The 24,293-nt window shown below is 34.3% G+C and overlaps 6 protein-coding genes across 7 annotated transcripts; 3 read left to right on the plus strand and 3 right to left on the minus strand.

Moving 5' to 3' along the window:
* Positions 1-1,060: 1,060 nt before the first annotated feature.
* LOC131652561 (protein CDC73 homolog) lies at positions 1,061-2,672 on the plus strand. The gene is made up of 3 exons (XM_058922455.1): positions 1,061-2,162; positions 2,256-2,338; positions 2,448-2,672. The coding sequence occupies exons 1-3, from the start codon at positions 1,136-1,138 to the stop codon at positions 2,538-2,540; spliced, it is 1,203 nt and encodes a 400-aa protein (XP_058778438.1). The 5' UTR covers positions 1,061-1,135; the 3' UTR covers positions 2,541-2,672.
* A 926-nt stretch (positions 2,673-3,598) lies between these two features.
* LOC131652563 (non-specific lipid transfer protein GPI-anchored 5-like) lies at positions 3,599-4,920 on the minus strand. The gene is made up of 3 exons (XM_058922456.1): positions 4,324-4,920; positions 4,085-4,147; positions 3,599-3,984 (listed from the first exon to the last, which is right to left on the minus strand). The coding sequence occupies exons 1-3, from the start codon at positions 4,649-4,651 to the stop codon at positions 3,866-3,868; spliced, it is 510 nt and encodes a 169-aa protein (XP_058778439.1). The 5' UTR covers positions 4,652-4,920; the 3' UTR covers positions 3,599-3,865.
* Positions 4,921-6,384: 1,464 nt separating this feature from the next.
* On the plus strand, positions 6,385-7,785 carry LOC131652565 (non-specific lipid transfer protein GPI-anchored 20-like). Its single transcript, XM_058922459.1, has 4 exons — positions 6,385-6,944; positions 7,045-7,071; positions 7,156-7,224; positions 7,396-7,785. The coding sequence occupies exons 1-4, from the start codon at positions 6,605-6,607 to the stop codon at positions 7,611-7,613; spliced, it is 654 nt and encodes a 217-aa protein (XP_058778442.1). The 5' UTR covers positions 6,385-6,604; the 3' UTR covers positions 7,614-7,785.
* Positions 7,786-7,846: 61 nt separating this feature from the next.
* Positions 7,847-9,574, plus strand: LOC131652566 (non-specific lipid transfer protein GPI-anchored 25-like). The gene is made up of 3 exons (XM_058922461.1): positions 7,847-8,370; positions 8,515-8,583; positions 9,238-9,574. Exons 1-3 carry the CDS (start codon positions 8,010-8,012, stop codon positions 9,420-9,422), a joined length of 615 nt encoding a protein of 204 aa, XP_058778444.1. The 5' UTR covers positions 7,847-8,009; the 3' UTR covers positions 9,423-9,574.
* Positions 9,540-15,643, minus strand: LOC131652564 (probable RNA helicase SDE3). 2 transcript variants are annotated; one of them, XM_058922457.1, is made up of 5 exons: positions 15,487-15,643; positions 13,721-14,533; positions 13,449-13,622; positions 10,746-12,194; positions 9,540-10,377 (listed from the first exon to the last, which is right to left on the minus strand). In XM_058922457.1, the coding sequence occupies exons 2-5, from the start codon at positions 14,495-14,497 to the stop codon at positions 9,943-9,945; spliced, it is 2,835 nt and encodes a 944-aa protein (XP_058778440.1). In that variant the 5' UTR covers positions 14,498-14,533; positions 15,487-15,643; the 3' UTR covers positions 9,540-9,942. The 2 variants fall into 2 exon arrangements, with proteins under 2 accessions (XP_058778440.1, XP_058778441.1); XM_058922458.1 differs by lacking the exon at positions 15,487-15,643 and adding an exon at positions 15,233-15,369.
* A 3,704-nt stretch (positions 15,644-19,347) lies between these two features.
* On the minus strand, positions 19,348-22,303 carry LOC131652567 (proteasome subunit beta type-2-A). The gene is made up of 3 exons (XM_058922462.1): positions 22,014-22,303; positions 21,801-21,924; positions 19,348-19,910 (listed from the first exon to the last, which is right to left on the minus strand). The coding sequence occupies exons 1-3, from the start codon at positions 22,169-22,171 to the stop codon at positions 19,578-19,580; spliced, it is 615 nt and encodes a 204-aa protein (XP_058778445.1). The 5' UTR covers positions 22,172-22,303; the 3' UTR covers positions 19,348-19,577.
* Between the last annotated feature and the right edge of the window lie 1,990 nt (positions 22,304-24,293).

Here is a 24,293-nt window from a genome sequence, read left to right on the forward strand (position 1 = left end):
TACCATTAATTTTTACAAGTTTTAGGTTAAAAAGGCGAAGTGCTTGTAGACCCTCCCCACCACACCCTCATTTTTTTAGGGGATATCTAAGATTTTAAGCTCGCATCCTACATATTGTTCGTTCCGCTCCATTTGTTTTTAGTGTCCTTTTGCGGAACAAACCTAAATAGGATGGACATGTCTGGTTGCCACTCATAATTAATCACAACTATAGTTAATTCTAATCATCAATATAACCACTATCTACCACTAACTTCCATTCTAACAACTAACTTAACCATCACAAATCACTATTCTAACAACCACTATTATGCTATCAAATAATGTTGTAACCATTATTATGCATAAACAGTCATTATAATTTATAACCACATTCTATTATCACCACTAATTGACCACCATTAACTATCACTCAAATCACTCTTATGACCGTTCCAATAGACTGTTGTCTATAATCCTCATTTTTATTCATTATTATTAAAACTACTACTAAAGAAATAAACACATTATATGTTTATAATATGAGAAAAATAATAGTGTACTAAAATATTTTTACACTGTCAATCAATCATTACAATGTATCTAATTAAACTATTCTTTTATTTAAAAAAAATAATGAGAGAACATATTAATAGCTTTACATTTTAACTTTTATAATATTTTAATTTTAATTATTTACTAAGATAATACTATAAATCATTTAAACTAAATTATATTTATAATAAATATGTATTTTTTTAGGGTTTAATGGATATGCACTGACAGTGTAAAATAGTTTTACACTGTCATCCAATAGAAAATAAGGAGTATGTCATGTCATTAAATTTTTTTTAAAATAAAAGTGTGGAGAAATTAGATACATGGTTGTGATTGGTTCACAGTGTAAAATTATTTTACACTGTCAAAATTATTTTACACTGTCAGTGCATGACCCCTTTTCTCTTTTTTTTTTAAATGATTTTAATTTAAAATTGAAACAGGTTTTAAATTTTGAAAATTTTTAATTGATTTTGTTTTTCCAACTTTCAAAACATTAAAAAAAAAACACACTCTAAACTGGCCCTAACCTTTATGTATTATTAAAAACAAGAGTTTAAGGAAGGGGGCGTGTGGTGGCGCACGGCACAGCAACAACATGAATCCGATGAGAATGCGAATGGATCCACTCACACTCCTCCGCGATTTCACCATGAGAGGTGAACTGGACAAGATAGTCCGCCACAACACCGACCTCTGTTTCGGCGACGAATACACCTTCCCCTCCTCTCTCGAAACCGCTTACCGCTCCACCAAAGGTAACCGTTACACCCTCGAAACCCTAGTTCACTATATCAAAAACCACCACCTCAAACACGCCGAGTATTTCCAAAACACCCTCGCTCTCGGTATCCCTTCTGTATCACTCCCTGATCGGAAACCGATTCTCAACTACCTTCAAGGCGTTATCTCCACCACCGATTCAATAGAATATCTCCCTGAAGAGCCTTCCTTCGCGCCGATACCCGAAGATCCATCTCTAAATCAACAACAACAATCTCTACTTCCCAATTCAAATTCAGATGAAGTCCTTTTTCAGGAGCCTCAATTGGATTTCATCTCCATGATCAGAGCAGCCGAGAAGCCTCTTAAGGACCGGCAATCCCTCCTCGAATGTAAGAATCGCGACTTCTATAGCGTGCTTGTTGCTGCTACGAAGCGCGAAGAAGAGCGACAGAGAATGGAGTCTCACCAACGGAAAGACGGGCTTGTTGCGAAGAGCCGTTTAATGGGGAGTTCTGATGATTTTGGTGATGAATTGGGATATGATCAAACTCCTAAACCTAAAATGCATCTCAAAATCGGGGAAGGGGTTCCGATTATTTTGGTTCCTAGTGCTTTTCAGACGCTTATTACTATTTATAATGTTAAGGAGTTTTTGGAAGATGGGGTTTATATACCTACTGATGTTAAGGTGAAGCAGATGAAGGGTGCTAGGCCTGATTGTGTTACTGTGCAGAAGAAGCTTAGTAGGGATAGAGCTGTTACTGCTTATGAAGTTAGGGATAAGCCTTCTGCACTTAAACCCGAGGATTGGGACCGAGTTGTTGCGGTTTTTGTCTTGGGAAAAGATTGGCAGTTCAAGGACTGGCCTTATAAGGATCATGTCGAAATTTTCAATAAAAGTAGGTTATTTTTCAATTTTCTCTCAAAATTCAAACTGCAATTTTCTTAGCTCGTTGTAATGTACTAAACTAATCCTTTTCAAATTACTGCAGTTACTGGATTTTTTATGCGGTTTGAAGATGATAGTATAGAGTCGGCAAAGACTGTTAAGCAGTGGAATGTAAAGATTATCTCGGTGGGTTGCTTGTTCAAACTACTGTTATGTTATGGTATCTACGTGTTTTTTTCTCTCCTGCTTTAAACTTGCATTGCACTCTAACTATGCTTTGCTAACTTGATGACAGATTAGTAAGAACAAGCGGCATCAAGATAGGGCTGCGGCATTGGAGGTGTGGGACAGATTAGAAGAATTTGTGCGCTCACGATCACATTCTTGATTTGTACCCATATTTAGAGATCAATGTATGTAATTTTGATTTTGCGCTCCTTGTATCCAATTATTAGAATTTTTGTTGTCTTATGATGTTTAAGGGATGATATGAGATAAATATTTCCAACTTCTAATATCAGTTTTTTGTAAAATTAGGGTTGTCCTCTTAGTGATATGCTTTTTTTGTATGCAAAAGATTAATATGCTATTGCAACTTCTAATCAATGGAATATTTTTAATTGTAACAAACTCTTAGTTATGCTAAGTCTCTCCGAATTTATACTACCAAAGTTCCTGTCCATATCAGATTAGTTTTCATGCAACATTTGGAACCTTTATCTTTACTTGGACCTATTTTCTTCATAAGTAATTGTAGGATGTAGACTCTTTTGAATGAGTTTTACTATGTTTTCTTCAAAGCATTTGTTTTGTTATTTGTGTCTCTGCTACTTTCATGTCGGCTGTTTATTCTTTTCCTGTCTTAATCAGACGTGGTTTGAGAGATATCCATATCTGTCTCTGGCTAGGAAAATTTAAAGATTCTTTCATTCCCATCCATGCCTAAGAAGATACTCCGTTTAGTACTAGAACATTCTGGGCCAATGGTTTTGTTGATCTTGGTCTACTTCTATTGGGTGAAGCTCAGTGTCGTTCATCATGACATATTCATGGTGATGACCGGAGATTACGCTCTGCTTCTGCTACTGCAATATGATATTCATTTGGGTAAACAGATTGTTAAATGAAGCAACTTCAAGATATTCTAGCATGCTTCCTGTGAATCCCAATTTTCTAATAGGAATGGAAACTAGACATATATCTCCTTCTGATTAGTGGTTTTTGAGACAGTCTTCCGTTTCTTACTTAATCTTTATATTTTTAAAATCAATTATAAATACCTGTGATAGAAGGATTTGGTAGTTGTTGTTATTCATGATGTGTTAAATAAGTTCAGTTACATTGATCAGTTTCAAGTGCTAGTTGACTCATTACTGCCTTGCTGCAAAGTACCGCACGACTGCATTGATTTTATTTTACTTTATTTTATTATTTGCGATCAGGCATTTGAATTCAGTGATATCCTTGTTAATGAAGACCATGATGGCACACAATAAATTTTCATCCATGTTTTATTTAATAAGTAGAGAATAAAGCCTTCTCATAATACAAATTTATGTAAACCCAATAGAGGTTACAAAATGAATAGACTAAACCCTTCAGCACAAGGGACCTTGAGAATATAAATGATTACACAACAACAATCGGTAATAACAAGCAAACAAAAAAATAGCATTTCAAATGGGAAGCCAACTGATTGAAGAATCAATATGTTCAGAAAACTGAAGCATATGTTGCTGCTGCCAAAATAAGCAACAGAGGAATTGACAGCTTGATTGAATTTCCACTGGATGATCCATCACCGGTTGAGGGAGTGGATTTGGATCCGGTTCCTGCAGGTAAAAATCAACTTAAATGGTTAACACGGAGAAGTGTCAATTTGGATAATCAAGCTGCGAAGCGTAACTCAATACTTCTTAAGTGTGGTAGTACCTGATGGAGCTGAATTTGGAGACTCTGCTTCTGTTCCTGCTGGTGAGATTGCTGGGGAAACAGCTGTTGACAAAATCATATATTGTAAGTTAGCAGAAAGACATAGTTTAAGGGGTATGCTTATCTTTGTGAGTATATTGGTTCTCTTATAGTAGTAGTTTCTAGTTGTTGTCTCTATTATAATGGTGGATATGTGCATACATAGGGTTGGATATTTTGAAGAAATTTTCTTCTCTTACCGGTAGTAGTTTTACACTGACTGGTGGGTGGGGTTTTCACCTTGCAAGCACCAGGCAAGGCCAGAGCCTGAGTTTGATTGATGTTGATTCCCAGTGATGATGCACCCCCGCCGAGAACCTGACACAAGCACAGTGGTGATGAACTCACAACATTGGCAAGGTTTGAGCAGCATCCTGAAGACGGGGTTGAGGAATTCCCTGTTATATAGTTAAGACAAGGTGACAGGCTGACTAACACATTTGTGCAACTCGATTGCGCTGCAGCTCCTGCACACAGCATTGCCATTACGACGAAAACCAAACCCATGTTCATTTTGCTGTGTGCCATTGGAATTGTTTTATGCAAATGTGTTGGAAATCTTTGTATATTCTTTTGTTTTTTGTTTAAGACCTTTGTATATCTCTGAAGACAATGATGGTTTTGGAAGAACAGGGTCTAAGATTTTATAGAGCAAGGAGGGAAGAAGCTGACAATAGTAAGTTGATGTGGGTGAACAACTCCTCCTACTATCCAACAGGATCTATTTGGTATTTTGTGGCAATATTTTTGTGGTAAGGTGTTCAAACATAGATATAATATTTAAGCTTGAGGTGGAAATTCCAAAGAGAAGTCGGTTAAACAGGTTACCAACTTTTGGCATCAGCAGCTAATTATCTGTTAATGATGATTGCTTTATTGTGTTCAACCTTGAAGACTTTGAAAACATGACTTAGATAATAAAAGAACCACGTGTCTTAGGGGAGAAATAGATGGCATATGCAACATTTATACAAGCAAGGAGATATTGTACTGTAACTAGCAGAAGATTAGTTAGTATGCTAAACAATTTGAAACCCAAAATAAGCATGGCAAGCAGTTGTGTAACAATTTTTGCCAATTTCTATTCGATAATTTAACTAGCCGAATTTCATAGAACTTTAACAACTAAAAGAGTTCTCCCATTTTATTATTACTGAATTGCCTCTAAATAGTTACCAAAAATATTTTTTATATTTAATTCGATCAACATATACAAGGAAGTTTTCATCAATGTTTTCAAACATAAAAGCCTAGTTAAGAGCGGTAAAATGGATTAGAACTAGTAAAACCAGCCAACTTGATCCGTTTTGTCTCATCGTGCTTTTAACTTGTCAAAACGGAGCCGACTAATTTGAATTGCTGAGTTAAAACTTCCACCCTTGGTGGACCGTGTGTAAAATAAAAAAGCTTTTAAAAAATGGAACAAACTAATTTGAACGGTACTTTGTCAAAATGGAGCCGACCAATTTGAGTTGTTGAGTTAAAACTCCCACCCTAGGTGGATCGGGTGTAAAAAAAAAAAGCTTTTAAAAAAATGGAACAGACTAATTTGAACGATCAAGACTTTGACTCTTATTTAATCCAGTGAATTAAACAGATCGATTCAAAACTTCAACTTGTCTTATTTAAACTAGTTGAGATCAATTCAGTAGATTTGTCATATTTAAAATAGCTTCAACTTGTCTTATTTATACTAGTTGGGATCAATTCAGTAGACTTGTCATATTTAAACTAGTTGAGATCAATTCAACCGCCTGACTTGGTAGACTCATTATATTTTGCTACTCCGACTTTATTTAGGTACTCCGATTATATGATGAATCATCTCGTCGTGCTAGACTTGATAGTTGGTTGAGTCATCTAACCACCAAATAATGTATCTAGACTTACAATCATAGCAAAATGATTTGTAAACATTTTTATTCAAGTTTTATGTAGAACTTTAATTTGTTTTTTAACCTACTGTAAAACTTACTAGTTAAATTGAAATTTAGCGATTAAACCAATTTGATTAAAAGCTCTAAACATCGGAATTTTTATTAAAATAATGTCAACCCTATAATTGAGAATTGCTAGTATGATTTGGTTATCCACCACAGCAACTAACCTAATAAAGAATGATTTGACTTGACCATTACCAACAAGTTTATGATCAAATAAGTCAATAATTTTGTGACAACATAACAAAGACCATAAACTGCTCAGTTAAAATGGGAGTTCTGTAGGGATCACAAGTCTATCAAAATGCCAATGATACATTCTTCAAAATCTTCATATCTGGTAGGTTAGTTAAAGTAGTTGAGCTTTTTAAACCAACTTTGGAGCCACCTATATTCCCTCCACAAGTTCTCTATCTATAAAATTCCATTCCCTTGTTGTATTCCTCATTCCCAACCATCAAACTCACAAACACATTTTGTTTTCTTTACTCTTGAACACATCAAATTCTCTTGACTATTCAAATTCCTAACATAAACACACATGGAGCATTTTCGGTCTCTCTACCGCCTAACTTTGGTATTAGCCATTGCTACTGTCATGGCTGCACCGGCCTACGCCCAGATCACAACTCCGTGTAACATATCAATGGTAACCAGTTCCATAAGCCCTTGCATGAGCTTCCTCACAAATAGCAGTGGCAACGGAACCTCGCCTACTGCTGATTGCTGCAATTCCATCAAGTCCCTCACAACTGGAAGCAAGGATTGCCTGTGTCTCGTTGTCACTGGCAATGTTCCTTTTCAATTACCAATCAACAGAACCTTAGCCATCTCTCTTCCTCGTGCTTGCAACTTGGCTGGTGTTCCACTCCAATGCAAAAGTACTGTTTCCTCAATCTTCATTCTTTCTTTTTTATGGAACAAAAATTAAAGTTTCTAGTAATTTTAAGTTATTAACACAACATGTGTTACTTTCTGCAGCCTCAGGTTCACCACTTCCTGCGCCAGGTAAACCGTGACGCGTTACTTTAATATGCCTAAAATTTACCAACCTGTTTTCATTTTACTAAATCTTATGAGTGATTTTGACAGGACCGGCGTCTTTTGGCCCGTCTCTTTCTCCAGCATCTACCCCAGCTGCTCCATCTCTTAGTCCTCAAGGTACATATTACCACGGTCAAGTTTCTACATTGTGGCTGCAATTGCTGTTGCAAACCGCAATTTGAACTGCGATTTCAAACCGTGTTAATATTTTAACAAAATTTTCAATCTTGCATACATAAAGATATTTTGAGTACTAATGTCTAACGTCACCTTATTTTGTTTGAGCAGGTTCTTCTGTACTCCCCTCACCAATTACACCTTCTCTGCCACCACAGCCCGAATCAACCACTCCATCATCTTCGCCAGTGAATCCCGATATCCCATCCGCAACACCCGGAAGCGGCCGCTCCAATGTCACTCCATCGTCTGCTGGATCATTATCTCACACTCTCCTATCATCTGCTGTGGTCATTTTATTTGGATTTGCTGTTTCTAAACACTACTAGGCTTCTGTTTTTGACATCCTACCTAAGTTTTCTGCAAGAAATCAATAGTTTGTTGCAATATGTGTGAACCCATATTGGGGGTGGATTTGTATTTTTATGTAATATATATATGTGTGCATTGAAAATTAATTAAATGTTTTTCACTTTTTCAGTCAAAAAGTTTGTTAGCCAATTTCTAATATCATTGGTGAGTGTTTGAAAAATAATAATTAATGCACACATAAAAAGAACAATTAATTAGACGCGCAATTTATCAACTACTAGAGTTAGTTAAGTACTTACTAGTCATAACCTAGAGATAGAAGGGTAATTCTGAGAATTCACCTGAATCAGTTAGTTTTTCTCCCGCCAAAACTGATAACCGTTTGATCGTTCTGTTTTGTAACTGCTTCCGGCATGGGAAACGCTTTCTTCTTCCTCCTCCTCCTTCTCGTGCTGAATCTGAACAACTTTGCCGTTACAGAAGCGGCGGCGCCGCCACCTTCATCCAGAGAAGGATGCACCGATCAGCTAATTCTATTCTCTCCGTGTCTTTCTTATGTTTCGTCTCCTCCAAACAACCTAACGGGGACAGCTTCAACCAAATGCTGCAACGCTTTCTCGTCGTCGTTCGCACCGAACTCCCTCTGTTTCTGCTATCTCCTCCGTGACAATCACATCCTCGGCTTCCCTATGAACTCCACAAGGCTTCTTTCACTCTCCTCCCTCTGTCTTTCCCCTCCGCCAACCATCTCTTCTCTCAACCTTCTTTGCGGAGGTTCGTTTTTCATCTTTCTTTTTCTTTTCTTTTTTACTTTTTTTTTTTTCAATTAGTCTTGCTAATTTAGATGCATAATACATAATTAACTATAGAAAATTGATTAATCAAAATTTAATTGTTGTTTGATTCACATTATTACAGATTCACCTACTCTTCCTCCTCTCGGTAGCGCTGATATTTTAAGGAATCCCAACAATTCTTCAGTAACAGGTATTTTGTTTATTTTCTGCTCTCAATTTTTGTTTTGTTAAAAATTATCATAATCACCATAATTATTAATTAGTTATGAAGGAGCTTATGTAAATAAAAAATTACTATTACATTTGTTTATTAAACAAATAAGAGAATCATATTTTTGTAATTTAAGCTAACTACTTGTAAATTTTATGTTACTATAGAAAGTAACATTTTATCATAAAAAATTATACTAGTTTTATTTTTAGTTATTTTAAAATATTTAGAGTGATAACAAGCCTTAATTATTATTTCTTGATGTATAGTTTTTGAATTGTTTTAAATATTATTTGGATGAGCACACTTCATATAAAGTTTAAAACAGAATTTTGATTCATGATTTTATCATTTTGGCAATCTTAATTTTTATGATTTATTTTAAAACAGTTTATAAGCATTACATGAAACACGAATATTTACATATTTCTTATATATTTATTTCTTTTATATCATTGTCAATATATTCACTGTATATTTTAAATAATATTAGACAGATTTTTTTTTATCTAATGATAATTTATCTAACTATTGGTTCAAAAAGCAACAAAAGCCAAACGATTGATTTTTCGACAATACCCTCAAAATCGTTAATTATTTATCGAAATTGACATGTAGTATGTGGTTAAACAGGGTCAGCATCCAGTGATTCAGGAGGGAAAACGGTACCCCGCAAAGGCAAGGATAAGGGAGCAGGGACAACATTGTACTTTCCAACGTCAAATGGTTCAACTTCAGTCATTGATGGCGGATACTGCTACAAGTTTTTGCTACTTGTTATGCTTCCACTCTTCAACCTCAACATGCTCTACTTTTAATGCTCAATGTTTCTCAATTAGTAGTACTTACTAGTTTTCATTACCATCACCCTGTACATTCATGTAATATGTAGTTGAAGCTCAAGTTTTTGTATCACCTCATATTGAGAATGACCATTACATTACAGACTTTTCCCCTTTGAGTGGGGTAGTGGGCCATTTTTTATATCCAATTTGCATAGTAAAAGTTGCATGCACCATTTGTTCCTTGCAATAATTCCTTAAGTTAGATAGACTCAGAAAACTTGATGTTGCCAACAAATAACCAAGTCAGGAGTTTAACATCATCTAATTAATCAATTCTTCTAGATTCAATGTCAGTACCAGATCATTTAAGAAAAATAAAATAATTCTAACTTTTCTTTTTCTCTAATCGCTGTCATAATAAAGCTCGCAGCAGTCTTTTTTTCAACATCATTTTAATTGCAAAACTCAAATGATGTTAAAAATCGGCATAAACTAATTGCCCCAAAAAGATAGTATAAATGTGAATATCAGAGTCCAAGTACTTGGTACTGGACTACTTCCAACCATCAGACCATTCAGCTTCATCGGTGACAGGCTTAGGGAGCTCTGGGAAGGTATCTTGACCAGATTCTACATTGTTAGAGGGTGTGTTCCAGCCATTAGAGCATTCACCATGACTAGATTCTACATTGTCAGGGGGCAATGTGTTCCAGCCATCAGACCATTCACCTTGACCAGATTCTACATTGTGAGAATTCCACCCATCAGACCATCCAGCTTCATTGGTGTCGGGTTTAGGGAGATCTGTCTGGAAGGAATCTTGACCAAATTCTCCATTGTTAGAGGGCCATGTGTTATCTTCGTTGAAGCCAAAGCCGGAGTTCTCTCCAACATCTTCATCAAAACGTTCTATCCTTTCTGGAAGAGCACAACCCAGATAGGATGAATTGTCCACACAGTGCCACAGCAATTGACTCCAATGATTGTCCTGCCAAAAATGACAAGTGAAGAATGATTTCATAAACAACCATGGTTATCAGAACAAAGGTCTAGTAAACAATCATGATTGGAACCTGTCTTTGTTTAGTATCAAATTTATTTTCATCTTTTATAACCTTAATTATGAAGCTAAACAGACAAACTAACTGTTAATGTAGAAAGTGGTAGTACTACATTGGTGAGCATCCCCTTTCCCATCACAGCGTAAAAATAAAGCTAATTAAACAAGTATCGATTTAGAGGTAGAAGGCTTTGTCTTACAGGCAATGTAATCAATGAAAGGATATATTGAAATGTTCTATTCACAGTAAAAAGTTGATATAATCGAGTCATGGTTTGTTAAATAAAAGGCAGTACCTTGCATATAATATGGGGATTTCCAATAATAACCAGCAATGATATAGCACGGGTTATAGCCACATTAAACCTTCTATGATTGCTCAAAAAGCCAAGACAGTGGACTTTGTCAAACTCATTGTGTTTGATGGTTGATCGAACAGTCGATACAATGATAACATCTTTTTCTTGTCCTTGAAATTGCTCAACACTGCCAACTTTGACATCAGGCATATCATGATTTTCAAGCGTATGTCTTATTTTCAATACTTGTTGCCTATATGGTGTTATAATGCCTATGTCTTCTTCAGTTATTTTACCACCAGCAATCAGCCTCTTAACAGTTTCTACAACCTTGCTCACTTCGATTCGGTTGAACCATGAAGGGTTATTCCCTTCTCTTTCATCGCACCCTTGGATACCAAAGAAAAGAACAGGGAAATCCTTATTAGGGAGAAAATCCGCAGTCATTGTGAAAGTTGTGGAATCTCTACATGCCATCAATTCCCCAGAATAGAACAGCTTTGAAGGGAGGTGTAGAATCTCTGGGTGACATCGGTAGTTTTTAACCAGTTTTGTAATATAATTGGCATCTCCATTGCCATATAACTCACATTTAAACAATCGTTCCATGTAAGAAACCCCCAATTGGAAATCATCTGCTTTCTTGGAAAATATTACTGGGCCTAACTGCAATGGGTCTCCAGCCAGAACAACAACAGTGTCTCTTCTGCAGAGATGGGCTATAGGGATCATGGTTTCAGGTTCTGAAGCTTGGCCAGCCTCATCCAAGAAAATGTGAGAGAAGTGACCGCGGGAAACATCTTCTGCAAAAAGAAGAGATGCACTCATATATGTGGATACCACAATCCTATAATGTTTGAGGGCACTGACTGGGGGGCACTTAAATATCATCTCGTCAAAGAAGGAGAAGCGAAGAAATTCAGGTTTTACATCCTCATATGGCCTGGTAGTAGCATTGAGCCTAAATACTTCACTATCTCGAAATTCAATATCCTTTTCAGCAAGGAGTTTCTCCAGTATGTGGTCTGCTGCACTGTTTGAGGGGGCACAGACAAGAATACGAGTATTCTTATAATGTTGGTAGAGCTGGAGGATTGCTTCAACTATTGTCCTAGTCTTTCCTGTACCTGGAGGCCCATGAATCACATAAGGCGGTGCACCTCTGCAACCCAGAATCATTTTGATAGAACACATTTGCTCCTCATTTAAAGAACCAGATATGGGAACCAGATTGGTGGTTTTAATGCACCTTCTTCTGGATGTAGATGGAAAAAGAAACTCAGTTCCTAAGTTTTCTGCTGCCTCAACTGCTTGATATAACCTTCTCATATTGATCCTATTATACGTGAAGTGGACATTATAGAGATCTTCATCTCTATGGTAATAGTGAAATTCAGGATCAAATTTCAAATAGACCTCGTCAGCTTCAACCCGGTGAACAAATCCCTGCAGAAATTAAAATATCATTTTAGTTTTTTGCTTAAAGAGAATGATCCTGACTGTAAATACATTTTTATACTAATTGAAAGTAAATTTGATTGCTTAAATTTGTGAAAAATAAAAGATACCCAAAATCAATTAATAGCATCATGTACTTCATACATACAGACAACGGTGGATTCATCTACTCTAAAATTACATATACAAACCTGCAAGTAGTATTTTCTTAAGAAAATACTCTAAAATTTTGGGATGGGCTTAACTCAACCCTAAAAAACCGACTTGTAAGGTGAGAGCAGCCCCCCACATATAAACTCATTTTCAGACCTTATCTCATTCAATGTGAGACTCTTAACAATACTAGTAATATAAATATAGTGTTTCCTAGATTCTACAATTGTGCATTTACCATTTATATGCATATCGAGAATACCTAACAATGGCATTGTAAAATATATCCAAATGAATTGAGACAGTTTAGAAGATTGAAAAATGTTAGTGCCAAAGCAAATTAAGTCTAACTCAGGCGAGAGCTGCATTATATGAACATGGAGGAGTTAAAAACAAATGATCTTTGGTTAGCCTTGTGCAAGGTCAACCGGCATATTTCAAGTGGCTAATTGCTGGTGATATATCCTTCGTAAAAGAGATTCCTAGGAGGTTCTCAAAGAGAAGAAAAGAGACAGACATGTCAAATTTATTACATGCTTTAATTTTATTTAAGGTTTTGAACCTACATAAGAGCTCGGTCCATCATAGCTGCCTCAGGACCATCAATGCAGAGGTAAGAACTGTACCATGTCAACAATTCTTGGCTTGATACTTTTCTCATTATTATTTCTCGTATATATAAAGGTTACAAGGCTATATCGGTAATTACACTAAATAATTACATTTAAACTAATTCCTATTCACAAGAACCATAAGCTATAAATAAATAACCACAGGGAATGCTATCAAACCAAGGCATTATCTAATGTAATTTTCTTACATGCATTAACACCAATGAAAGGGCATTGTATGGTCAATGATCAAGATACATGATAAGGACATATACTCATCTTAATACCTACAGACTACAGATCAGACTCCATTTATAACACTTCAAAAAATATATAAACATGTACATAATTACAATATGCATCTGATGAATAGGTTTGACGACCGAGTTCCAGTTCAACGAAGCTAAAGAATTGATTTATCCAAATGAGAAATACCAAGTAATAATGTGGCGGTATGCAGACAAAATAAGAACCAAACCTGATAAACAGGTGCAGAGTTCTGGTCTTGTTCGGAAGCCAGCTTGGCAAAGATATAATCCCCGTGCACCAGTGATGGCCTTCTTTCAGCAAGCCCAGGTACCTCCATGGACAAATAATTATTGCCTCTCCTTCTCATAGTTATACATTCCATGTCATAAGTTCTCATATCATCCTGAAAGCAGAAGTCAATAGCAAACAATAACAGAAACATACGTCAGACTTGTTATCTTATTTTAGTTTCTTTCATTTAAAAAAAAAAAAAAAGATTACCTCTAATTGTATCTCTTCCATTATGATTAGTGTTTTGAAAAAAGACGCATAACTCCTTCTTGTAAGACCATCTTCAACGACTTGAGGGACCTGATTCTGATTGTCCTCAAGCAAGAGTCTAATATCCTTGGGAACATCATATCTTGGAAGCCTATTAACGTATTTTCGATTTGCCTTCCCTGCAGGGCGTGAGCCGGGAACAAAAGCGTCAACAACAAATTTTTCTTTCTTCCTTCCTTTTGAATAAGGTCTGTTAGAAGCCAGAGATTTTGAGATCTTGTCTTCAACTAGGAGGAAAACCACCCTTTCAATTTTCTCATCTCCAATGTCAAAATACACTACAGATGAGTACATGCCCATGTCTTTTGTCTTGCAAGAGAGCCATATATTTAACACCTCGCGAGGCTGAAGCATCCTGTCCTCCACTCTAAAAGATTCTATAAAGCTCTCTGAATCTGAATTATCCCGTGGAGGCTCCATGAGAGAAAGAGTAAAAGAGTCCGGAGGATTTGATGCAAAAATATGAACACCCCACAGGTCCACTGGTTCATCAGTAGTATTATTGATAGTTATTAATTCCACAGCAGTGTCTCCAAGAAATACTGATTGAGGCTTCCCATTCACAAATGCAAACGGGACAGATACGACTACCGGAGCCCCGTCATCAGGAACGTAACTGCAAACAGATCTCTCTTCCTCAAAATCTAGAAATCCAATTTCAGCCTTTTCCCCTATAACGGAGCATTCCTCGTCTGACCTGTATCCAACAATACTCATTGCGAAAATGTTGCGTACTCCTTCCAAGTTTCAGTTCTGCAAAAAAATCACCCAGAAATGAATAAATAAGCATTGGATAAAATTTTCAGCAAAGGCAAAAAAATATATGAGAAAGATCTTGTTCCCCTTTAGAGTAAATTAAAATCATGAAACGAATACAATTCTCTTGTTTTACCAACTAACTAACAAAAGCACGAGAGGATCTTTTTCAATGAATGGCATACATTGTAAATCCCGAATAGCAGCGCAAAAGCGGCCAATTTCGAAATTGAGATAATGGTATACATGTAGGGTTACGACCTTAATCTAATATTATTCGAAGTAACAAAGAAGCAAAAAGCTGTCACTGGTGAAGAAACCCAAAACCCAAAGAGAGAAACAAATTCTTCATTAATGATACTCAGGCCCATCATTGGACTTTCTAAAAAGCCCATTATGTTAAATCCTAAAAAAGCCCATTATGCGAAACCCTAAAACCGACAACATCTCGTCTCCTATTTCCACAACCTGATCGCCACTATTGCGAATTCTGGCAGACATCTTGCTTGCAAAACATCATGACACCGGCCACCACAGCCGCAACATGAAAACATACTGCACAGCATTTAGCATTGCACAAGAGTAGACCTCATCGCTATTAACAACATACATTAATACATGAAGACATACACAAACCCAAAAGCGCATTGATGTAAAAATAGCAAGCCCCAATAGAATCATGACAGATAACTTAACTCTACAACAAAACCCATGCATTTGGTAAAACCAAAATAACACGATCATAACTTGCAATGCCACATTCAGTTCTTCAGTGTTTCATTCTAATTTCTTCATCTAAAATCATTCTGATCAATAAATACCCTAATAAGAGGAAATAAAATCATGCATATTGAAGAAAAAATTGAAGCAAGAATAGAAAGCATAGATAGCCATAAACATGAATAATGGTGAAAGTGAAAAAAGAGAGAGAGGGTTTCGGAATTGCTTACAGTTGATTGCAGTGTATGAAAACCCCAAGTGACGAAATGAAAGAGAGAACTCTTTTCTCTCACTTCCTTCGATTTCGAATCGTCATCATAATTCTCTAAATAAACTAAATTTTTTTTCTACTTCTTTTTACTCCCAAACATAACAAAAAAACTCAGCACCAAAAATTCTCGAGTAAATTTAGTAGAACCAACTTAAATTTTTAATTAATGAAAAAAATGCATTAAAAAAAGTGTGTATTAAGGAATGTTGCCATAAAACATACCCAAAAAGAAAAAATTTTGTTATCATAATTTTTGGATATTCCCTTTCAAAATATTCATCTTATATTGAAATTTAAGAGAAAAAAAAATACTTATATTTTTTAATTTAAATTTTACTAAATAAAATGCTCATTATACATTAAAAAATGCTACTAGTAATAATTAAATCGGTGGTGAATCACCAATTTGCATTGTTATTTTTGGATTTGAATACCCATTCTTACATAATACTGATTGTTTTTGCATAAAATTCTTTCAAAAAGAAAATAATTTTTTATTTTTAATGTATTAATTTTAATGATTTTTCAAGTGTATTATATGATTGACATGATGTGTATTGTTTATAAGGTTTTTTATTTTATTTTTATTAATCATAAAAAAATATGTTTAAAATATTAATTTGATAAAATTATTAAAAAATGTGTTATTATATGAAAAAATACAAACAGGAAGAGATGTGAGACATGTACGTGACCTATACAAAAAGGAAAAGATGGAGACATGCACCAAATTTGTTCAAAGAAATTAGCAGAAACAAAAAATTCATTGGTCCTACATTATGTAATAGAAATCCACCATATCATGTCATACATATAGAAACTTGCATTGTTTATATTGTATGTGCAATTATCGTCTTTAGAATAGATATGTGAAACCTTGTAACAAAAGGGGATGATAAATGCAGACAGTCTTTTCTATTTGGCTTGAAGCTTTGAACTATGGATATATTAGTAAATGCTTCAATAGTAAAAAGTGAATAGTTCTCTGGCCAAAGGTGTGTCCATCTTCTCATCTGAGCATTGTTGATTGCAACAGTAATTCATGGTAGCTCCAAAAAAAAAATGTTTCAAGCCTAAGTTTGTTGAGAATGCACCCAAGTATGTTCTCAAGTCACCATGAAAGACTCCACCATATTGTCAACCCTGGGTTAATTAATACTCCCTCCGTCCCAAAATAAATATCACATTTACTTTTTAGGTTCATTGAATATTTAATATATCTAGTCTGTATACAGACTAGATACATTAAATATTCAATGAACCTAAAAAGTAAATGTGACACTTATTTTGGGACGGAGGGAGTATATAAAAAGGCCTTACACAAACCATGTATTAATATATGAAAAATATAAGAGCTATGCTACGATGACACTATGTTCCTACACCTTATCAATTTATACCGTATGTACACATTCAATTTGCTATTTTGACACTGATTTTCTAACACCATGTATGACACCAACTTTATACTCTACAAAGCAAACATAGCATGACACAGATTTTAAGATAAAAAAATTATTTAAAAACCACAAATTATATACAAAAGAGTATAACATACAGTGTAGGTGTTAAATTGTGTGTCAACCTAGCTTTTCTCAAAAAAGTTATTAGTGTAAATATATAATTTGATAATATCAATTCTCAAAATAGAAATGAAGGCAAAAGAATTTTGACCGATGAACTTCCTATATTTGATTTGAGTCTTACATTTGCATGGTTGATGACAACTTATTATTGAGATTTGATTTTAGTGTTAGTATATACTCCCTCTGGTCCCATTTATAAGAAAAGATTCTCTTTTTAGATACATTGAATAAATAATGTATCTAGACAGTATGTTGTCCAGATACATTATTTATTCAATGTATCTAAAAACAGAATTTTTTCTTATAAATGGGATCAGAGGGAGTATCTCTTATGACATACACACAATCAATCTTTTGATCTTTCTATTGCTTTTGCTTCATTGCTTGCACATATTCTTCCTTTTTTTTTATGGGTTTTACTCACATGTTGACAAATCAAACTATCTGAACCGATCAAATTGTCATTCGAAAAACCGACCACCCGACCTAATCGCTGAAGAAAATGGTTGGAAGTGGGTTTACAATAGCCAACCACGGGTGTCCATTGGATTGAAATTTGAAACATAATCCGACCGAATCTGATCCGTGTCTACCCCTAGTATCTAGTACGCACCCCCTACCATTTACACGTAGCGTATAACTAATAGTTTTGAGTTAAATTTATAGTTTTCTCTTATATAAATTTAATATATTTATGTATTTAAATTTCTTTATTGTTATCATTGTATCTTAATAACACTATTTTTTTTTTAAAAAAACTTAGCCTTTATTCATACATTTTATAAAAAAAAAACTTTTATTAATACTTGTATTTATTAGTATTAATGAATCATAGTTTTTTAAATGGTGTATCGCATACTAGTACTAATATATGCACCAGATACTATACTCGATCCTAAGGGTGTTCATGATTCATGAAGTGCACTGAACCAAACATAAAAATTTAGTTAAATATTAAAATGATTTCAATTCAATTTATAATTGATTTAAAACCAATTTATATTTATGGATTAGTTTATAACCAGTTTGCAATTTTAAATTTTATAAAACTTACAAAAAAATTATATAAAAAAAAAATTCAAAATATTTATTTTCAAAAAAAATAAAGGTTAAATATGTTTTTGAATGATTATAATCTCTGCTGTTATATTAATATGTAATTTTGAATGATTATTTTGATATTGAATGATTTAAATGCACTAATAATTACTCTTCATGAGCGAGGTTCGATCGGCTCATATTGACTAATCGGGGTGACCTTTGTTAAGTTCTTTGACGCCATGATGGGACGAGCTCATTGAGATTCTTTAAGCGTCATGGTCGGGTGACCTCACCAAGATCTTAGAACTAGCATGACCGGGGACACTCTCACCCCGTCTTTAAAGGATATGATTTAGATTTCTCCAAATCATAGTCTTTAAATTATAAATATCTCTTTTTTATCTTTTTAATATTCATAAATTTACCATCTTTTTATTTTATTATTTATTAGTTTTTTAATTATTGTATACTAGCGTTCAGACGGGCACTCACGTGATCGTCTGTCCGCTTTCTCTAGTGTGCAAGCGGGTAAAAATTTAAACAGTGTTTTTTATGGGTTGATTTTTTATTTTAATTATAATTATTTATAAAATAAAAAAATAAAAAAGAAATAAAAAAAATGAAAACCGTAAACAGAGATTGAAGTTTAAAAAAAAAACTAAAAAAAAGAGTATAAAATCATGTTTTGCCTTTATACATTGATATAGATTAAATCAATAAATATAAGAAAAAGAAAATGACATGTAAAATAGGGTAAATGAGTTGGTAGTGTCCACATCAATCATTTAAAATGTGCCAATTTTTAAAAAAAATTACATGTCATCTCTTTTTTGACCAAAAATAAAAAAATGGACCAAAACTATTTAAAAATAAAATAGAGGGATTAATTTTATGATTTATCTAAAATAGAAGGACTAAAATTATAATTCAGCCTAATAATAATAATCCATTAGTATTATAAAACAACTAATAATTTAATAAAAATGTTTTTCTGAGAGTGACATTTAATAATAACCGGAGTAAGCGGTTTATAATGTTGGACTGATGAAACATATTTTTATATTTAAGTTTGTTAATCAATTTTCCTTAGAGTAAGTGTTTAGATGTTGGTTTGTTTCTTCATTGCTGAATTGATGTGCTCATGTCACTAAATAGAATATGTTGTGTCTTCTTTTCTTGTTTGCTAGAATTGGTTCATTAACATGCACCTTTTTTCAAATTAAAATTTAAGCTAGTCTCCTGCATTGTCACAAATCTGAGTAGAACAGGTCATACATATTAATTCAAACAACAAAATGTCTAACTTTTAACTATTTAGAGACCGTGATTTTCAGAGATATCTCAAAATCAATAAGAGAAAGTGAAGTATTAAAAACACAGGCATAAGAGAATAAGTCCAATCAAGACCAAGAACAAGATTAACTCAAGCTGAAGGAACAGGTGTGTCCTGGACTGATTGGCGCCATGCATACTCTCTTGCTCCGTCCTTGTCAACAATTTTGATAACAAAGTTTGGAGGTGCGACAACCAACCTTGATCTGATTTCCACAATGCACTTATCAACAAGATCAATTGCTTCTTCCACAGACATTCCACTATGGAAGTGTCTGTCCATCATTGACAGTGAGAAATAGGAACCATAACCAAAAGCTCCCTTTTCAAGCTTGTGAAGTGTTGCAATGTAGTCAATGTAGTATAGTGATGGCCCTGTCTCTTTGTCATAACCAGCAAGAAGGATGTTCACGGAGTAGGGGTTCTGAAGAAAACCAAATTTTCATATAAATAAACTCATTACTCATAATCACAATGCAACATGGCTAATTAATTGCAGCCAAACAACATAAATCATCTACGCATATAAATAGCTGAATTCATAAAAGCTTTTAACTCTTTTTTACATTTCTATGGACCAATATCAGGATGTGTAAGAGTGTTGAGTCTCCCGTGGTGGGAAGGGACATGTTTTTTCTGTGTATGACGGGAACTTGACAAGTTATTTCCTTTTTTAAAAAAATCTTCTATATAACAGATTCCAACACAGCAAAACATAGAACGTAACTACCTATAGAAGTATTTTTTTATATGCAAATAGAAAATTGCAGAAATCTTATAACTCGGGTGGCATATAAATTTAGACAATTGAGTATAAATCATTGGATAGGGATTCTCTGAGTTTATGGAAAGAACCGCCCTCTACCTGTCTATCTATCTTTCTCTAAGAACACTCTCTCACGCATCTTGTTTCCCTTTCTTTCCCTCTCTTTTCCTTCTCTTTCTCACTTCTCTCTCTTAAAAAAATGACCAAAGTCACCAAAAGTTAGGGAATACAAAATTAGAGAATCCATTACCTAAAGTATTAGGATATCACCACTTATGAGAAAACAACTCAGGCTCTCACACTTACATCAAGCATGACCCGGAAATATTACCATGTGATTAATAAAATCAACATCCTCCAAATCAATATACTATACCAACCAATGGGTTGAGACACTACTGGTCCATAGAATTATTTCAACAACTATTCCATGACGACAGTAGTACAAATAGCTATGAACAACTTGCCACTACCATTGCATGGCAACAAAAACACAAACTCAGGGTTCCAATTATCCTTTCAGCAATCTATAAATGATAAATATCCTTCACCAGCAACCAATCCAAATATGTATATCTCTATATCCATTTGAACCAAAGCAACAGATTTCATCACTACATCAACTTTTACTAAATGTTTGTTTCTTTCCTTTTCACTCAATCCACCCCTATCCTTACCATTAACCTGTAGTGTAAAAAGCTAATGATATGATAATCCTGAAATCCCTTTTAAGATTCGTGAGAAGAACATGAGTAGAAAACTTCCCTCAACCAAAAAGTCAGACATATATGTAGGGAGTTCATTCATTGAGGAGCTAGTTGAGCGGTAAGCCAACCATAAACGACCAAGAGATGTATAGTAACTACAATTTACAAGTTTGGGTAGCTCAAATGGTTTGAACTAAGGATTAAAGGAGTTAAAGTACAAAGGCTCAAATCTCCATGAAGGAGAAAAATGCTAACATAACAACTAACAAACTAACATTGGCTTATAAAAAAATGAAATGTTATTTCGACAAGATTAGACAACAATACATTGACACCGCATGTACTACAGCGTAATATAAGGTAACAAACAATTTAGACTCTAAGAAAACCAGTTCCTTCATACGGTGTATACAATATTATGTCTTAATAGCATTTCTCATAAGAAAAAGCTATACAACTTACAAGTTCATCTTCATCTCATCATCTAGACCCAAATTATATACACTAGCAAGAAACATAAAAACCAAGATAGCAATATTTCTATGCATTACAATAGTCACAGTTCTGGACTACTTATTTATATTTCAACCTCTTTCAATGAAGAAACAGATTCAACTATAGAACAGTCTATAAATAAAAATAATAATACAATAACACACTTTTTTGTGTACAAAAAATCCCAATTGACATAAACTAACTAAATCAAGACATTAAACTTTAGCATTAGATCAACCAAATAAAGCAGTATGAGAACAAAAAGAGCAATTAATTATAGTACTAATTATTAGGGTTTACAAAAAAAACAAGTAAGCAAAAAAAAAAGTTTTGGGAATTCGCATACCTTGCGGAGAGCAGTGGCGAGCTCACCACGAGTGAAATTAGCGGCGGCGGCGGTGGTGAGAGGGATCCCATTACGGAACTGATACAAAGCAACGTTCTTTTGAATATACTCAGTAAATTGAACCCTGAAAGTGAAAGGGGGTGAATCAAATTCAAATTCAAAATCAAAATCAAAATCAGAATCAAAATCAAAACTATTTAGAAAGAGTGAAACCTGTCACCGGGTTCGCCACTAGCTGCGACAAGTTTGTGCGAATCGAGGACCATGATCTTGTCCTCGTTGGACTTGTGAACGAGGATGCTATGAACTGCCGATGTATCGGCGACCACAATTGCGAAGCCGTTACCGACTAATCCAAAAACGCACTCCATTGTTGTTTTCTTCCTTGTTGCTCAATCGATCTGTGAGGGTTTGTTCTGATGAATGAATAGTGAAGTTGTTGTTTGTGTTGAAATAATGAAGAAGGGTCGTATAGCAAGTTTCTTGCTCTCTAACCTAAAATTATAACATTTGCTTGAAAGTCCCTTAAATTAGAAAATAATCTATTTTTTCTATTATACTCCCTGCAGTTAGGGGTGAAAATAGGCTGGGCCGAGTTAGGCTTTGTCAAGCCTAAGTCTGGCCTGTCAAAAAAATTGAAGCCTAAGTCTGGTCTGTAGCCTACCGTAGGCTTATTTTTTAGGCCTGAGTCTGGCCTTTCCGAAAGCCTGGTTAGCCTGTTAGCCTACATAAAAGCCTATTTGTTTTAGACATATGTAAATAAGCAATTAAAACAATGTTTAAATAGACTAACTAACTAAAAGAACTTATGAGAATGATGTTCATTAGGCGTTTTCATCTTATTTTCACAAATTCTTTGAGATAACCAAGTTTTATTAATGTATGTTAATTCAAAGTACAAAACATAACATAATGATAATAAAAAAAAGTATTCATATTTATTTAAATAGGCCGGCCTGATAGACTTAAAAGACTTTTTTTAGAGCCTGAGGCCTAGCCTTTTTAACTAAATAGGCTTATAAAAAAGCCTAGGCCTTTTCTATTTAAAAATAATCAGTGGCCTGGGCCGAGCCTATATAGGCTAGCCTATAGACCCCTGTTATCGGCCTGGCCTATTTCCACCCCTACCTGCAGTCCTTTTTATAAGGAACACTTTGCAAAAAAAAACTGGTCCTTTTTATAAGAAACACTCTTTAAATTTAAATTTTATTAAAGACATAATTTCATTTGTACCCTTATTAAATAAAATCAGATAACTCATTTCAATGTAAGTGCATTAGTCACATAGACATATTTCCCATGCAAAAATTTGGAGGGAGAATTTCAAGCACACAAAGAGGCACTACCTAAAATCTACATATTCACGTTTTCTTTCTCTTCACTACATTATTCCATTGTTTCTCACATTAGTATAGGCATGGAATCTCATAGCTCTAATGAAGATGGCTTTGAGTCTTATACTGGGAAACTGAAATTTTATATTGATTTGAACAAGTTTCCAGAGATTCAAGATTGTTTTGAAGTGGAAGGTGAGATTATTGAACATTCACTTAATGCTACTGCAACTGTTGAAGACTCACTTGATTCTACCGAGATTGTTGAGGAATCAGATATTGAGAGTGAAGAAGAAGGTAAACAAACAATCATTAGAAGGAAGAAGCAAATATGGAATGAGAAATATGCAAAAGAAAATACAGAGGTGAATTCTAGAAATTGTGCTAACTCAACTTCTGGTACCTTGGACAAGACTGAGAACCTTCATGAACTTAACAAAGATGCAGCGGGAGAAGTTCCTTTTAGCCATGAACGTGAAGGTGTGAAGAATGAGGCTATGAAAATGATTCGAATTTATTTTGACCGAGTTTAGTTCTAAAGAAATGTTATGGTTATTTTGTTTTTTAAATATGGAAATTTAATGGATATTGATACATCCTTTTCATTGTAGTATTGCTCTTATGGTTAACTATGTTATACCGAAAAATTCTCATTTTTGGTTTATTATGTTAATTTGAACAGAGAATGAAACTCTCATTTTTATGACTATCTTATATTTTTTTTCACTAACTTGCAGGGCCTGTTTCTTCAAATAAATGAGTAATTTCATTAATTTTAATGTAACCATTTTGGTTTTAATCAAAACGAATGTGTTGTTTTAAACAAGGTTTTTTAAAACTAACACGTTACGGCGAAAACAAATGTGACAAAACAGTTTCGGAAGTTACCGATACCGTTATTCACTGTTTTTATAACAACGAACAAATTGTGATTAATTAACACCGCATCAGTCGTAATAGGTGTCAGAACACTTATACCAAACAAAGTTTTAAAGTATATACGCAACCTCGACACTAGTGTGACGATAACATTATACTCACGCGCAATACATAATGTCTTAGGAAATGTTGGTGCCAAAACTTTTATGTTACAGCTACCACTTAGGACTTTGGTTATACTTGTACGAGACAAAATGATTAAAATAGCTAAGACAAAAAG

Source organism: Vicia villosa, linkage group LG2 (assembly GCF_029867415.1).
Source record: "Vicia villosa cultivar HV-30 ecotype Madison, WI linkage group LG2, Vvil1.0, whole genome shotgun sequence".
Lineage (NCBI taxonomy): Eukaryota > Viridiplantae > Streptophyta > Magnoliopsida > Fabales > Fabaceae > Vicia > Vicia villosa.

Coding starts and splice junctions, on each gene's coding strand:
- LOC131652561 (XM_058922455.1), top strand. CDS start 1,136: ATGAATCCGATGAGAATGCGAATGGATCCACTCACACTCCTCCGCGAT. Junction 2,163..2,255: donor TGTCGAAATTTTCAATAAAA/GTAGGTTATTTT, acceptor AAATTACTGCAG/TTACTGGATTTTTTATGCGG. Junction 2,339..2,447: donor GGAATGTAAAGATTATCTCG/GTGGGTTGCTTG, acceptor ACTTGATGACAG/ATTAGTAAGAACAAGCGGCA.
- LOC131652563 (XM_058922456.1), bottom strand. CDS start 4,651: ATGGCACACAGCAAAATGAACATGGGTTTGGTTTTCGTCGTAATGGCA. Junction 4,148..4,323: donor TCAGTGTAAAACTACTACCG/GTAAGAGAAGAA, acceptor TTTTGTCAACAG/CTGTTTCCCCAGCAATCTCA. Junction 3,985..4,084: donor TCCAAATTCAGCTCCATCAG/GTACTACCACAC, acceptor TTTTACCTGCAG/GAACCGGATCCAAATCCACT.
- LOC131652565 (XM_058922459.1), top strand. CDS start 6,605: ATGGAGCATTTTCGGTCTCTCTACCGCCTAACTTTGGTATTAGCCATT. Junction 6,945..7,044: donor TGTTCCACTCCAATGCAAAA/GTACTGTTTCCT, acceptor TACTTTCTGCAG/CCTCAGGTTCACCACTTCCT. Junction 7,072..7,155: donor TTCACCACTTCCTGCGCCAG/GTAAACCGTGAC, acceptor TGATTTTGACAG/GACCGGCGTCTTTTGGCCCG.
- LOC131652566 (XM_058922461.1), top strand. CDS start 8,010: ATGGGAAACGCTTTCTTCTTCCTCCTCCTCCTTCTCGTGCTGAATCTG. Junction 8,371..8,514: donor TCTCAACCTTCTTTGCGGAG/GTTCGTTTTTCA, acceptor ACATTATTACAG/ATTCACCTACTCTTCCTCCT. Junction 8,584..9,237: donor CAACAATTCTTCAGTAACAG/GTATTTTGTTTA, acceptor GTGGTTAAACAG/GGTCAGCATCCAGTGATTCA.
- LOC131652564 (XM_058922457.1), bottom strand. CDS start 14,497: ATGAGTATTGTTGGATACAGGTCAGACGAGGAATGCTCCGTTATAGGG. Junction 13,623..13,720: donor TGGAAGAGATACAATTAGAG/GTAATCTTTTTT, acceptor TTCTGCTTTCAG/GATGATATGAGAACTTATGA. Junction 10,378..10,745: donor ATCCCCATATTATATGCAAG/GTACTGCCTTTT, acceptor CATTTTTGGCAG/GACAATCATTGGAGTCAATT.
- LOC131652567 (XM_058922462.1), bottom strand. CDS start 22,171: ATGGAGTGCGTTTTTGGATTAGTCGGTAACGGCTTCGCAATTGTGGTC. Junction 21,925..22,013: donor AGTGGCGAACCCGGTGACAG/GTTTCACTCTTT, acceptor TTTCACTTTCAG/GGTTCAATTTACTGAGTATA. Junction 19,911..21,800: donor TCGCCACTGCTCTCCGCAAG/GTATGCGAATTC, acceptor GGTTTTCTTCAG/AACCCCTACTCCGTGAACAT.